Consider the following 16,430-nt stretch of genomic DNA (forward strand, 5'->3'; position numbering starts at 1 on the left):
AGATGCCCGACCAACAACTGGGCATACGCATCACTTGTTCGCAGGTTCCTTCTTCCTGGGTTCATAAATAAAACTGATTATGCAATTTGCAGGAAATCATTACGCTGTCACATCGCTGAATAACGCTGGAACTCATCGTATAATGGGATTATGATGGTTCATTGACTCTTTGTATTGACAATATAGTTTTATTTTGTCAGTAATTGGAAGGCTTAGGTATTGCTCCCTGTAATCGTGATCGGTTTGTTTTTCACATAACTCTGCACTATACAGCAAATCGGCAAATCAGTCAAGTGGAGTGATTTTAATTATATTGTGAGAGAATGCACGAAGGTGAACAGACTTTCGGTCAGTGACCACAATGTAGACTTATGACGTTGCAGAAATGGCATTTAGTTGGCCGAGTTTAAAATTTGGTTTAATGACTCCAACTCTCATTTGCTTTTCATTGACGTTTTAGATAACCTCAATGTCCCTGAATGTGGACTTTGTGATCGTTATGAAATGGCAAAATGTGCCCTATGTAATTACGTCTAAATGTTCACACTTTATGCATGGTGGGTTTTTCCAAACCAATATATCCATGTATATCATCTTGATTGCGCTGCACACTTTTTTACTGCATAATCACAAAAAGCAGCGAATTTTCCTGTATCGTGGCACAATCTTAAATTTTCAAGATGGTCTCAAAGTCTTAAAAATGGTTTCAACAAAATCATTACATGAATTCGCAGATTTTAACATGCATGAATGCAGTAGAAACTAAAGAGTACGAAGAAAGATGCGTAAACAAAAATTTTCACGCACCATGCCAGGCATTTTGCAGCGTCAATAACAACGCGCGCGTTCAAATATTTCGGCAAGTCATCTATATTTTCACCGAAATACTGCAGGGGAACGCGGACATTTGAGACGTTTTGCTTCTTTTTGTGAAGATATCGGCACTATTCCCGCTATGGAGAATCGCCGGTAAACTTCTCATAGTGTATTCATTCTTTCACTTTTCAATTTCAGTGCCTTTACATCGATACATATTTAAAACAATAAGATGGAAGGGCATGAGCATGTGGTCTGTTGTAAAAACCTACAACCTGGTCTTTATTCGGGCAATAGCACCTGTTTATCAACCTTCGTGGCCTTGCGGTACCAAAAACACATCGCTATACGCCTCGGCCTACGGCCTCGGGGAATAGCGTTGTGTTTCTGGTAACGCACGGCCCCTCGGAGTAATAAACGAGCATTATACTCTTTCATGGCCAGGTAATAGGTGTTTGATACGGGTGTGACTTTAAGATGCAGAGAAATATGGCCATGAAACTCATACACTTCTGTTGGTAGATTGTATCAACTGGAGAACAGGTGCCTCGACAAATTCTAAATTTCTAAGGTCGAGTTTAGAAAAGACAAAAAAATCTAGAGAGCGCCTCCATTGCCAACAAACAATACACGCAAGGGCTTTTTAGATTAAAGAGTGTAGCGGGCGCCACGCTGCCTGAGAGAAAGTATTGGTGATGGCATGCACTGTATTGCAGTGAACATTGCCTCGCACTACTCTTTCTCTCTGCTTCTCAAATAAAAATAGCTATTCAGTATCAGCTGTTCTCTAAAAAGTGTGAGTTCTTACAAAAGAGTAATGTATCATGAGGTATCGGAGCATACAGTTATTATGACCTGTCCGGAAGGAGACTTCACAAGAATTTATAAATTATATCGAACAGCATAGAGGACATGTGAATGTGCTTGTGAGTAGCAAACCTCTAGACTACGGCAGAGGCTTCGGGGAGAAGAGGAGCCGCTAAGCAAATACATAACGCAGCTCTTGTAGAGCGTTTTGGAGAGTATACAGAAAGCAATTGTCTACAGTCTATGCATACTTATGGTTTTGACCAATAATTGGAATTCCACTAGAGAGCGCCCCTATTGTCAGTATTAAGCAAAGGCTTTCTTCTTCATCCTCCTATAGTTTGGTTCCCTGCCCCCTTTCTACCGTTGGCTGCGCTACAGAAAGGGGGCAGGGAACCAGACTACATCCTCCTACTTAGGGACGAACCATTAGATCTTGGAAGGGGGTGGTCAAAAACAGAAAAAAAAAATTTCAGAGCAGGAAGTTAGGAAAAGAAATCTTAAAACTAGTTTGCAAAATAAAAAAAATAAATAAGAAGACATGCGTAAAAAAATCTGCAAAGTCTTTACAATCTTGAAATTGTTTTTAGATTTTTAACTTTCTGTATTTTTAGTACATCCGCCAGGCACATTTTTAATTTTAATTTATAATTTAGAGTGACTGTATCCCTTATACTGGAAGTTGTGATTATCTTATCTTTCCAGGACTTTTGTATTCTGATCACTTGAAAATTATAAAATTATAGAGCCTGTTTTCTACTTGTTTCCTGCGTACAAACCAAGCAGGTACACTAGGTAAAACATTAAAACTATGGTATGGTTGTCAGACAGAAAGTTATATTTGCCTTTTTAAGATCAAGGTAAACAGATGCAGGCCACATCGGGTTCTTTTTTTTCACAGCATTTTATTGCAATGTTGAATGCAAGAAGGGGTGAACAAGTAGAAACACGTCAATAATGATAATACAAAATATCAAGTCATTATGCATTATTTTGCTTTTAAAAAGGCATTTTCAATTCTTTTTTCTCAAAAAACAGCCTCAAAAAACAACAGCAACACATTTTTAACATTCAACAATACACTACGTAGAATGCCATCTATCCAACAAATCCCAACACAAAAACACACAAAAGGGTTGAACTTTGAAAGTTTCTCGATAGCAAATACTGAATAAATCTGCAGTTCCAGACCGAAGACCAAAGGCACTGGATGCCTTTTCAATTCCCTGGACCAACATGTTTGCGTACGCGTTTCCTCCAGTGTCTCTGATTCCCAGAGTTCTAAGCAAGATGAGACACGAGGAGTGTGTCGTTATTCTGATAGCGCCGAATTGGCCAAGACAACCATGGTTTCCTCCATGCTGGAGTTGCTAATAGAAATTCCAATAAAGTGACCAAAGACCCTAGACATTCTGAGCCAGCCGTTGTCGGATTTTCTTCACCCAGATCTATCAGTCCTCCAGTTGACTGCTTGGAAACTGTCAAGAAACGTTTTTGCTCAGAGTGATTTTCAGCGAGAGCTGCAGAATATGCAGTGAACTCTCGTCGATCATCAACCGTTAAAGCATATAATTTTACAGGCTAAGAGTATTCAGTGATTGGTGCAAAGAACATGATGTCGATCCCATGCATCCACCTCTAAGTTCTGTGAGTGACGTTTTGGTTTTTTCTTTTTGAGGGTAGATGTCTAAAACCCCAAGCTATTTCAACGTATCGTTCAGCGTTGAGTTCTTTCCTTCCGAGTTATGGTGAACATAGTGTAGGTCAGCATCCTCTTTTGGATCGTCTGATTAAAGGTTTTTTTGTTAAGCGTCCTCAGAGGAGGAGACTTTTGCCTTCTTGGAGTCTTCCATGAGTGTTAGATTCATTAAAGCTGCTCCTTATGAGCCTATTAGTGAATCTGATTTGAAGTATTTAACTATGAAGACTGTTTTTCTCGTAGCTGTGGCATCTGGAGGTAGACGTAGTGAAATTCATGCTTTGTCTATTAACAGTGCTTATCTCAGATGGGAGCCTACAGGTGTTAGATTGTTGCCTAGGGCAGGTTTTCTGTCAAAGAATGAAACTGTATCTCGTGTTGGTACAGATATATTCATTCAGAGTCTTGAAGATATGTCAAAAGTGATCCACAGGATAAACTTATTTGTCCTTGTAGGGCTCTTTGTTACTACATTAGGATGACTGCACATCTTCGTGGTAATATAGAACAGTTGTTCATTTAGGTGTCCCCAGGTCAACATGGACCAGCGTCCAAGGACACTATTTCTAGATGGTTAAGGGATACAATCCAACTTGCCTATGATTCTTCCGATGGCCATTGTAGACTTGTGCATTCCATCAGAGCACATGATACGCGAGCTATGGCTGCCTCGTGGGCTTTGTTTAAAGGTGTGTCAGTTGATAACATTTGTAAAGCTGGTTTTTGGGCTTCTCCAAATATCTTTATTAACTTTTACCTCAAGGATGTGTCTATGGAAGCTAGTTTTGCTTTAGGTTCTTTGAGGTGTGGCTCTTCCTAGGTTGGGAGAATTGTTTGACATACCCCCCTCCTTTTAAGCTTTGGATTCTGTGTAAACCCAAAAGTAACAGTGACAGGTAAGTGGGAGGATGAAGCAGAATGAAAGTTCCCCCCCCCCCCCCAGGAAACATCTTTCTGCGAGAACTCCTGCTTACCTGTCACTCCTCCCTCCCTCCTCCCCACTGTTTTCATAGTCTAGATTGGAGGTTGAGAACTGTTTGAATATGGAATCTCATGGCGGTTTCCGCCTGGGATGAGATCACGTGTATTTAAATTTTTGCCTCGTTCTGGAAGGCAGCAAATGAGATAACCCAAAAGTAACAGTGACAGGTTAAAGTAGGAGTTCTCGCAGAAAGATGTGTCCTGGGGGGAACTTTCATTCCAGCTTAAAGTTTGTAGAGGGCGCCTCATAGTTTAGGAGAAGGTCCCTGGAGAAAGTGCGGTATACATGCCTCACAATATTAAATCTTTCTTTCTGCTTTTCCTTACTTAACTTTCTCAAATAAAGAGCTATTCAGAATCAGCTGTGTTCAAAAACTGACTTCTTACAAACAAGTAATGTATCATGAGGCATTGGATATCTTGCTAACGGAGCATACAGTTTGCCAGTCCGGTAAGGGGGGTTACTGAAAAGGGGTTTACATTTTTTCACACAGCATACAGGACTTGTGTATGTGCTTGTGTGTAACATACCTTTAGAGCAACGACTTCCGAAAGCAATTAATGAAGAGAAACGAAGCGGCTCAGCAAATACATAGGGCTAGACTTATCAGTGAAGTTTTAAAACAATAAAATTATTTGCAACAGTTTCTATTGTGTCTCTTCTATTTTCATACAAACCTATTGGACATCAGGTTTGCCGAGCGATCGAATGTGTTACATTTTAGTCTGCGTAGCAATGAGTTATTTTCTGCCAAATGATTTTTGGTGAAACTCCCTGTATTGCGTTCAACCCACTCATCGCGTTCATCCGACTCCTATGTTTCATTTGAAAACAGAACCTAAATCATTGTCTTCAACCCACTTACACATTCACTAATTACATTGTCAGCAAGAATATTTTAGTAACTGTGTATCGTTCGCTTGTTGAGAGCATCTTAACGTTTAATATTGTATCCTGGTACGGGAACCTCTCAGTTAAGGACAAAATGAGATTAACACAAGTAGTCAATCTGGCAGGAAAGATTGTTGGTATAAAACAACGGCAACTTTCAGTAATATATTACCAATCTTTGAAGAGGAAAGCCATTCAGATCCATCAGGATCAAACACACCCACTTAGCACAGAATTTAAAATCCTCCCGTCAAGTCGACGACTTAAGGTACCTTTTGCGCGTAAAAACTTGTACAATAAGTCTTTTATACCTTCAGCTGTGGCAGTTTTAAACTCGGAATTTTATGCGTAATTTATTGATTTTTCTTCAAGACTGTGTATATATGTGTGTGTTTTTTTATTGTAAGTCAGGAGCTTTGTGGTGCCGAAAGAAAATTTTCCATTTGTGGAAGTGCGTGTTTCATTAATGGACAATAAAGTCATTTGAATTGAATTGAAAATGCTTTTCTCACAGAATAGAGAAAACAATGTTTTCACCAATAGTAGCAGATTTGGTTCAAGTCTGTGATTTGTGAATGTTTGAGTGGGTTGATCGCTATCTGTTTTCATGTGAAACGCGTGAGAGGGCTGAACGCAATGAGTGGAGTGGACGCGATAAGTGGGGTGAACACTATACAAGGGAGCTTCACCCGGAATCCGGCAGAAACTCACTACTGCACAGACTCAACGGTAACGCGTTCGATCGCTCAAAAAAACCGTACTGGGCTGTCAAATTCTGAATAGGGTTGTGCAAAATAGGAGAGACACAAGAGAAACTATTACAAATGATTGTATTTTTTTAAAATTCACCGACTTGAACCAAGTCTACAATAGTAGTTAAAATTGCCCTCAAAATTTGCATATGCAAATTTCATCATCATTTCAGCAACCTGAATGAGTTTATTCCCACGAACTTACAAACTTTGATTGCCGTAAGATAAACTGTTTAAAGAGGCCGATTTGACGAAAATTGTTGAGAAAAACAAAAAAATAAACTCGAAATTTGAAAGCACAGACATTCTGCAAATTTAAATTTCACTTCAAGTAGTACGCACCTCCAAATTAAAAACGTTTGGCTTAAACTTTCCTCAAGAAAACTTTCAACCATTCTCTTTCAAAATCAAGAATAAAACTTTGGAGTCATCATGTAGATGTTTGTATTATGGCAACAAGTTACCCCAAAGTTTTCGACATTGGAAATTCAAAATGGCTGCCATCTCAATGTTAGCTCTATGGGGAAAAATTTGATGTTCAATTGCCACAAAAATAAGCTGGTGAATACTGTTTATTCCAAGAGTTTCAAAATGAGCATCCACAAGTGGTAGACCAAAAACTTATTGCAAAGTCTAAATATCTGTCACCGAGGAACATTCCACCTTAATACGAGCATCCCTGAGAAGTTACACAAAGTTGAAGGCTGTCAAATAGCAGTATACCAGAAAAAATGTTTAACCAAATAATGAGACAATCAGCAAAAGAATCTGCATATGCAAATTTCCTCATCATATGACCCAATCCAAGTTTGTTCAAGTTTGTTCATGAGTGACTTGCACAAAAAATGTGAAAGTTTTCTGAGCAGTGGTTTCAGAGAAGATGGGCAAAGTTGACGAAGGACAGCAGACGATGTGGCCGGTAAGTCAACTCTACATGTATCCTTTTATAGCCTGGCTCTCTAAAAACTATATGAAACAGATTTAAAAGCTATCTGACTGGTGGCTTAAGGGATTGGGAGTGTTTTACTAGGAGAGATGAGATGAGAAAATGTCTGAAAAATTTACATTAAGGTAGTACGCTACCATTCTACATAGGAGAGCGCCCTCTTTTGTCCAGAAGATGTACATGTTCCTTTTAGACTACCTAACCTGGTGAGCGTGAATAACAGGACAAAATGGCAAAAAATCATGCTAGTGACCTTATAATATTTCTTTCAGAAGTTTTTAGGAATCAAAACAACCGAAATCATATTTTTGCACTGAAAAATCGACAGTTATTTTTATTTTGAAAGATCAGTAGAGAATAATTAACAATTGTAGCTCTGACATAATATCAGTAAGCTAGAGGGTCAAATCTCAGGTCTAACAAAACTCACCTTTTTTAGTCACTTTTTGCTGTTTAGTAAGAAAATTTGCATGGTGACCCCAACTTTTTTTGCTTCTAAATCAAAGAACACTGTCTGTTTGATAGATATTGCTGTACTTTTTAACATTTTGAAAATTATTTTGTGCATTTATGTGAAGTTATATTTTTAAAAAAGACTAATTTTACAGGTAAATGACAAATTTAGGGTCTAATATTTAATTTTTAAGACAAGACATCACAAATTTTAGTTGATTGTCCTAATTCAGCTGTCCTGGCGATGCAAAAATGTGGTATGCACACTGGAATCTGTTAATCGTTTGCGATAAAATAAAGATTCTGCTTGTAAGTGCAAATTTCACAAAATGGGAGATTTAGTGGTTTTCTGTCAATTTTGGCATGTGTTTTTTCAAAAATTTTGCATGGGTACCCCATATTTTTTTCATATCTTTGCAATGTACACATAAAGATTATTTCAGAAAAGTCAACTTCAAGAATGTCCCAACACTTTTTGGAATGGTAGCGTACCTCCTTAAAAGGTATATGTTAATTTGAAAAAACCTGGGTCTGGGCATTGTTTGCAGTACACATAGTTGGACCAGTAGTTCCTAATGTTTTTACTGTTTTCTCATTTAATGATCTCATTTGCTTATTTAAAACTGGAGTCATTTGATAAAATTGAATCAACGACTTGACTACATATCAAATGCTATAGACATTGGTGCAACAGTATGTTTTTGAAGTTATGGAACACAGATATACAAGCAATATGCCTGAATACATGGGTTTATGTGCCCAAGAGCAGGTGACAATTTGTCCGATGCTAGGAGGGCAAATAGTCTCCTGCTGCTAGGGCACATAAACCCATGTATTCAGGCAATAATATTTTTATTACATGCCTCTTCACAGTTAATGCTATATGACATTTAGTTACATGCAGGGCATTTTCAAACAATTTTACCATTATCAATCAGTATCAAGCAGATTTTAACGGAAGTCAAAATAGCAGTGCGGGCATGGATATTTTACATTCAACATTACGCGTCTACTTTGACGTCGAAAAGGTCGAAGGGCTTCACTGGACCAGGCAACCATGGAAAATGGTCAGTACATCGTCCACAGGCCCGTTAACTCCCCAGATGTTCCTATTCAAATCAATGGACTGATTTGCACTAACATTGAGGCATGTAATAACATAGATATGTACAGATTGATGTACATAGTGACTGATTTGCACTAACATTGAGGCATGTAATAACATAGATATGTACAGATTGATGTACATAGTGACAGGCTTTTGCTATCATTACAAACAGCTCCTATTGCTATGTAGCAAATGGCAGTTATAATTGCACCTATGCAGATTATGTCATCATATTTTGTGCATATCTTAATGAGGTCTTTCCTGAAAACCTAATTAACAAATTAGAAAGCATTTAGATTAGTTGCCATAGAGAAACGGTTTCAGGCAAACAAACAAACAAGGATATTGCAAAACAAATATTTTACATTTGCAAATTTCAACATCTATTAAATGAAATCATTTCTTAGAACTTAATGTTAAATCATAATATATTCAAAAGTTTACAGACAAGCTGTTTAAGATGATAGATATTTTGGAAGGAAAACTAAATTACACTGACGTCCAATTTCATAGCAATTAAACAAAAATTCAATGAGGTCACAGCTAAGAACCAACAACTAAATCTAAAATCAGACTAGCAATTTAAAAGAACTAAGTTTTGTAGAAATTTGAAAAAAATTTTAATTGACATGTATATAAATTTAATGTTGATTTGCATAAATATTATTATGGCACTCCACGGACTGCCTCTACCAAATACTGTAGTAATTGGACAAGTGGTTTGTGAGAAGTTCACTCGCATAAGTTAACTAGCACCTGACAATGAGCACTAGATGTAACATGACAGGCAATGCCGGCAAGCTACACCAGACAACAAACATTAGATAGCAGACAACTGGCAACACTGGCCAGCCCACTAATGTAACAAGTCATCGTTGATGACACAGTCCCCACTTGTTAATGGGTACATTGTTTACAGGTCCTGAGAGAGGATAGAGTCCTCTTCAATTGGTCTGTGATAAAAATACTTTGAAACAGATGGCACTCAATGGCCACTTTCCTAAAGGTCATTAAATGAGTCAACTGGGAATTAGTGTACAGGATGTTGCAAAACATTTTTTCATACTATCCTAACACTAATAGATTATCACCGGTACCATATTTCATAAAGTTTAATGCAGTATTTACAACACTATGAGATCAACATCTGTATCAAGTTTCATCAAATTTGACGTTGTATTGTGAATATATCACTCTACTTAGGAAAGTTCATTACATATGCAATTACAAATTAATTAAAATGACACTGATAAATGTCTTTTTCACTGTTAAAGCAATGTGAGCTTAACATCTGTACAAAGTTTCATGAAATTTGATGCAGTATTTCTTGACACATCAGCCTATTTATGAAACTTCAATAATTGACATGATATGCTGCATGACCTGAAACAAATTGACGAGCATGTATGAAATAGGTCAATGTCCTTGTACCAACTTTGAATGATACTGGTGGAAATATGTCTGAGTTATGGCTCAGTACATGAGAAAATCGTAACAAAATTGCCGCCATGCAGCGATATTTGATCTTACTGTTTAAAAAATCAACACGTATATGTATGACATAAGTCAATGTCCAGGTACAAACTTTGAATAAAATCAGTTGAGACTTGCCAGAGTTATGGCTCTCGACATGAAAAAAACCATAACAAAATTGCCACCATGTGGCCATATCAGACCATATTGAGAAACAAATCAACGTACATATGTATACTATAAGTCAATGTCCTTGTACCAACTTTGAATAAATTTGCTTGTGGATGTCTGAGTTATGGTTCAGGACATGGAAAATCGTTCAAAAATGGCCACACGGCAGCCATATTGGATCGTATCACAAAACAAATCAATGTGCATATGTATGACATAGGGCAATGTCCTTGTACCAACTTTGAATAAACTCGGTTGAAACATGTCTGAGTTATTGCGCTGTACATGAAAAATTTGTAATAAAATGGCCGCCTGGTGGCCATATTGGATCATATCACAAAACAATCCACATGCATATATGTGACATAGGTCAATGTCCTTGTACCAAGTTTGAATAAAATCGGTTGAGATATGCCTGAGTTATGACTCTGTACGTGAAAAAATCATAATAAAATGGCCAGCTGGCGGCCATATCGGATCGTATAAGAAAACAAATCAACGTGCATCTGTATGACATATGAAGTAATCCTTGTACCAAGTTTGAATGAAATCGCTCCAGGCATCTCTGAGATATGTGCGTGAACGGGCAGACGGACGCACGGACATGACCAAACCTATAAGTTCCCCCGGACGGTGTCCGTTAGGACTAATAAGCTCAGTGTCACTGACAATGGACCAAAAAAATTGACGCCAGATGAAGACATTCATGTAAAGAAACATGAATTTTTAATTCTTAGGCTGCAATAATGCATACAGTGGTGCAAGACAGAAATGTTATTGTTGAAAAAACTTTTCCTTTTTTTTGCAAGTGAGAAATGATCTCGTTTTCATCTTAGAGTAAACATCAGGTAAAGACAGTGAATTATACAATACAGTTTGTAGCTCAGTTTAACACAAAACAAAAGGATTATAACATTTGTGATACTAAAATATTCATATTTGTCTGTCCAATACTTCCACAAAGTTATCAATTTAATTGATCTTCTTTTCATAGTTTTTGTGATGGAATAAGGAAGAAATGTAATATTGGTTTCATAACTGCTGTTTCAATATGGCACAACACAAATGTTTACATGCTTCTATTGTGCAGGGAACTATGGAATAACTTCACATATGTTTTGTACAGTTTACAGAAAAGCATCCTTTCAGCTTGCAATAAAATTATGGTAATAAAAGACATGTTGTACATGAAGCATGTAGCTAAGCTATGTGTGTACATTTTTCTCAACCAAAAAATAGCTACTTATGGACACATTAATACCTTCAAAAATACCCCTACATAACTGCCATAAAATTCTGACTGTTACAATAAAAGTAATTAATTTTCAATTATCATAATTCTGCATTAATCTTAGCTTGGATTATAACATATATATTTAAAAAAAAACAACCATGTATACTAATAAATTGGTAAACGATTGGAACAAGTATTTCAGATAAAACTGGGACAACAATTCATGCATGAACAAGACTAAATAAAATTACCGTACGGTAGGAGTCCAAGATGAAGATGTTATTCCACACATTGTCTGGTCTGAAGTCATTCATTAGCTCATGAACAGATAAATGCACAACATGTAAGTGATACGTCTGAACCTCCAGTTGAACTTACAATGGGTTGGATAATTGTTGTTTCAACTACATGCATATATATCCTGGGAAAAAACTGAGCTACAACAGCTATCTGGCAAATACCGACTTGGGTTGGATTTGTGATGTCAATACAGTTTCTTACAGTTGAATAAAAGGTCAGCACTTAAAGTCCTCTTAATGTATCCACATTGTAAACTGCATATTTCCTTTTTTGGTTTTAAATGGACAAAAGCCACTTATTTAAGCTATCAATCTCAAAAAATATATATTCAGACTACGCTGTTGACTACCATCAATATTGCTTTGCGAAATCCCCCTATTCTATTCATTCTTGATTCAACTGAACTGCATTTTCACAACGTTAAATATCCTTCCCTCCTTCCATAATCTTCCAAAGGACTGATCTATCAAAGATAAGACTAAGATCAACCCATAATTGAAGAAGCAGTGCTGTTGGGTTCCCCCATTTGGATTGTACTTTAAAATATGTATATTTATGAAAAGCAAATAAGAATTGTCCCTCTCCATCTAAATTTTAGCACCAAAGAAATCTGTTCATTTTTTTCATTGAACAACATGGATTTCTAACTTCAAGATGTGAGTATGTTTTGCATAGTCTTTCTTCAGCACCTGTTCTAATTCCACTTCATTTGGATTGGCTTTCAAGAGGCCAGAAATTTCTAAGTGGAAAACAGATGGCCTGGTGACAGTCTTTGCAAAAGACACAATTGTAGAGCCATGCTTGTGTCGAACATTGAAGTAACCTTCTTCATTACCCTTGGTCACATTGTACTCAATGTCACCGACATATGATGCGAATGATGAAACAAATTTCAGCACACGGGAGCGCGACTTGGCTTGTGTTAGTTTGACTTTCACTGCTATGGATTTGGGATGATCAATCTTCTTTTCTGTTTGGCCATCTGCGACAGTGTTCTTCTGTTGACTATCTCCATTAACTTCTATTAGTTTCTTATGGTGGTGAACTGTATCAGTTTTGTCATTCTGCTCTGAATCTGTCTTATTGGCGGATCGCTTGTACCGACTGTAACCATAGTAGTTGTCCTGAGGTTGTTGGTAGCCATAACCACGACCTTGAGCTTGTTGGCCAAAGGGCTGTCCATACGAAGCACCACCAGGCTGTCCATAGGAGGCACCACCCGGCTGTCCATACCCGCCTGCAGGCTGTGCATATGAAGCACCACCAGGCTGTCCATACGATCCACCATTTGGCTGCCCATATTGTCCACCGCCATACTGGCCGCCAGCTTGCTGACCGTATTGTGGTTGGCCATACTGTTGATCGTATGACCCACCATACTGCTGCCCATAAGGTTGACCCAGTGGCTGACCAAAAGTGTCACCACCAAGAGGTTGACCATTGCCTTGGTATCCTTGGCCATCATGAAACTGCTGCTGGTTGCCGAAATCAGCTCCTTGACCTTGGTCAAAGCCTGCATTGGCACCGTCATTCAGATTTGTTTGTAGTGGTACTCCTTCAGATGGTGGTTTATCAGATCACACGAGTAGCATCCCTCAGTTGCCTCCCTGCCAAGAGCTGACACACATGACCTAGCATGAAAACACAAAAATTTTAAGAACAAGGTTTTGCTGGAATGGCATATTCTTCTCTCATCACCACTATAAGGACACTGACAAGAACTGACAAAGGTAGTCACCCAATGGGAAACATATTATCTATTACCAGACTTATAAAGTCCTTGAACAAGGCGTGATCCATCACCAAACTGGTGCATTTGCAAAATATTTATAATATTCAAGCACTGCAAATACTCACTATCCCTTAAAATGAAATTGGTTTAACACACTATTCTTTGTCTTTGATGAGAGATCTTACCTTGATGCACATTCTTTGAACAACATTGCAAAGAAATTTGACATAACTGAGTAGTTTATGTTTTAGGTACACAACCAAGCAGTCAATATTTTGTTTGTGGATGCTGTCATAAAGTGTTTCCTGGTGACGTGGAGTGATTTTGATACTAGAATTCTAATAAAATACATGCACAAGTCACAACTTGATTCTACATGCTATATTATGTCAACAGAGATTATTTTTGTGACATATTACAACACTTGCATGAGGTAATTGTATGGTGCATTTTTATATTTGCTTTCTATAGGCTTATAAATGTGCTTCAGCTAATCTTATTTGAAGTGCTTTTGTGCAGGCCAATACTATTCTTCTGGTGATTTCACAGAAAGCAAACTGACATTTGAAATCCTCTTCCTCTTTCTCTACTGTGGTTTTACATCTTATCCGGACACCAAACTTGCTAATTACCCAGCAACTTCGCTGATGATATTGAGACTTTGATCAGTAATTACCAAAGCACTTCGGTAATTCACCTCAAAGTTGATACTTGATCTGGCTGCAGTAACTCCATGGGTGGCAAAGTGTAAACACAGACGCCGACATCTACAGTGCATACAGTGATAGCATAAACCAATTTGAGACATGAGTTTGCACTCAAAGTATTCAACAGTGTACCCATACAAAAATTGCTGAACAAAGTGATGAAAATGGCACAGGACTAATACAACTTGCAATGCAGTAAACCTGCCCACTGCACCAAAAAGATTTCTGTAACTTCAATGGACATCATATCTGATTGAACAGTCCTACTTAAATACTTTTTCCGCTCAATTCGTGCTGATTTAGGCACAATTATTGAACACCACTCAAACTTTCAGTCACTTTCCTAAATCAACTTACGCCTGCAGAAATGGTAAAGGAAGCTAGAATACAGAAAAGATTTTCAATCTCTCTATCTCCATGAACTGGCATTCCTCGATCACATTTATGCTGATAGACAACCATTACCAAAAGGCAGCAAAACTCCGCAACGATTTCGAGCTAAACTGAAACAGTATTTCATATCCCTGCATCAAATGAAATTGAAAACACAATCCTATCAGTGACATTTGGTAAAATTTTCACATGAATCACATCTTGAAATAAAAAAAATTGACACAAAACCCCTTGTACTTTGCCAATCAACAGCATAGTGTGAACTGTAAAGTGGCATTCTGCATTGCCTGCACGTAAAAGCAACTCAGTGTACTCAGTATCAAGTGGTCTGCATCTTATGAAAACAACAACTGGCAGTGAAAGTTGTAATAGTCTCGGTAAAAACTCTTCACAGATGAAAGGATAATAGCTTCAAACAAATGAAACTGCAGGTTTTATAGGAGGACAACCAATGGCGGATGCGCGGATTGGGACTATAGGTGACGGAGACGGAGGGTCATAGGATTATAATAAGGGGAGAACCATTTGATTTCTGGGGGGGGTATGGAGGATTTTGAGAAAAAAAAATTGTCACCAGGTGAGAGAAGAAAAAAAAAATTGATCCTGTCATGGCCTGAGAAAAAAAAATTGTCATAACAGACAGAAGAAAAAAAAAAATTGTCACAATGCACAAGAAATAAGCAAAATTTGGAAACCTTATTCTCATGTATTCCGCCATAGGCGGCGCAAATGTTTTACCACAAGCAATTCTTATGTTTCTTTTCCCAGCACTATGATATAAGCATGCACTACATGGGTCTACTTTACACCTCAGTACACTCAATGTTTTCCTTCCATTTTCTGACCCAAGAAATCATATTTCAGGATTTCTGTTGCCATATCTCAGTAGCGTAGGCACTATCTAAAGGGACTATTTGACTTCTGTAAATTGTGAAAATTTAAAACACAAGACAGGAGTCAATAAACTAGTGTTAAAACCAATATTATTTTCTCAATATGAATTTGTTAGAAAGATGTACCTTGACAATGAAAAATTGAGGAACAACAAATATGATGAAATACAATGTGTGAGCCTGTTTTTCTGACCACAAACACCGGATCGCAAACATACCATATTCAGGCTTTTCATTAGAAGCTGGTAGCTGGAGAAATGACACAAGAAGGTCACAGATTTCCGTTCCTGTATATTCATTTGTCTTCAGTCTCTGGCAAACAGAACTGTTTTTTCACAAATTGTATTGTCATTGTTTGGTTGTTGAATATTGTGACTCAAAAACTGATCATGCAAAAAATGTAAAAAATATCAGTGTTCAATGTCATTTTCAAACAGTTTTACCGAGTGCAAAATAAACTGAAACTCCTCTCAGATTGCACCATTAAACACATCAATTTCTCAAAATTTCCAATACGAGAGGGGGAACCCCCCTCTCGTGCTCTCCCCCCTTGGGGTATTCTAATAGTTTCACTTAGTAAACAAATTAAAAAACTCTCAGATTGCACCAGACTGCACCATTGCACACATCAATATCTTAAAAAATTCCATGTAAGATAGGGGAAAGCCCCTGTGACACTTCCCCCTAAGCCTCTCTCATGTTCTCCCCTGTACTTTCAAATTTTGCCCGTCAGATATCCTACTGGAAACCCTGTCATAATATCCATCCAAATTAAACAATATACTATATGGTTAGATACTGCGTGATCTTTTATATTTTTATTTTATTGTGACTTTGAATTTCATTTTGATGTGTTCACCTTTTTGAAACCATCATGAGATAACTGATGATAGTCTAGCAGGGTACATCAAGATTTGAAAGGTCTTTACTGTTGCTGTAATTACATGTATTGGTATTTAACTTTTCTAAGTGGGAAATGGTCAAAATTTCAGAGTTAGAGAGGGAGGTTACTTAAATTCATCATGGTTGGTGAAGGGGGGAGGGTCACTCAAATTTCGGAGTTTCAGGCCATC

At 37.6% G+C, this 16,430-nt stretch overlaps 1 protein-coding gene across 1 annotated transcript in view; it reads right to left on the reverse strand.

The window, feature by feature from the left end:
• Positions 1–10,801: 10,801 nt before the first annotated feature.
• Positions 10,802–16,430, reverse strand: part of LOC139122154 (fibrillin-2-like) — a 66,675-nt gene continuing 61,046 nt past the window's right edge. Inside the window, 1 exon segment of the mRNA XM_070687572.1 lies at positions 10,802–13,263. Coding sequence (XP_070543673.1) covers positions 13,164–13,263 — 100 coding nt within the window. The 3' untranslated portion in view covers positions 10,802–13,163.

This window comes from Ptychodera flava, chromosome 21 (assembly GCF_041260155.1).
Source record: "Ptychodera flava strain L36383 chromosome 21, AS_Pfla_20210202, whole genome shotgun sequence".
NCBI classification, from domain to species: domain Eukaryota; kingdom Metazoa; phylum Hemichordata; class Enteropneusta; family Ptychoderidae; genus Ptychodera; species Ptychodera flava.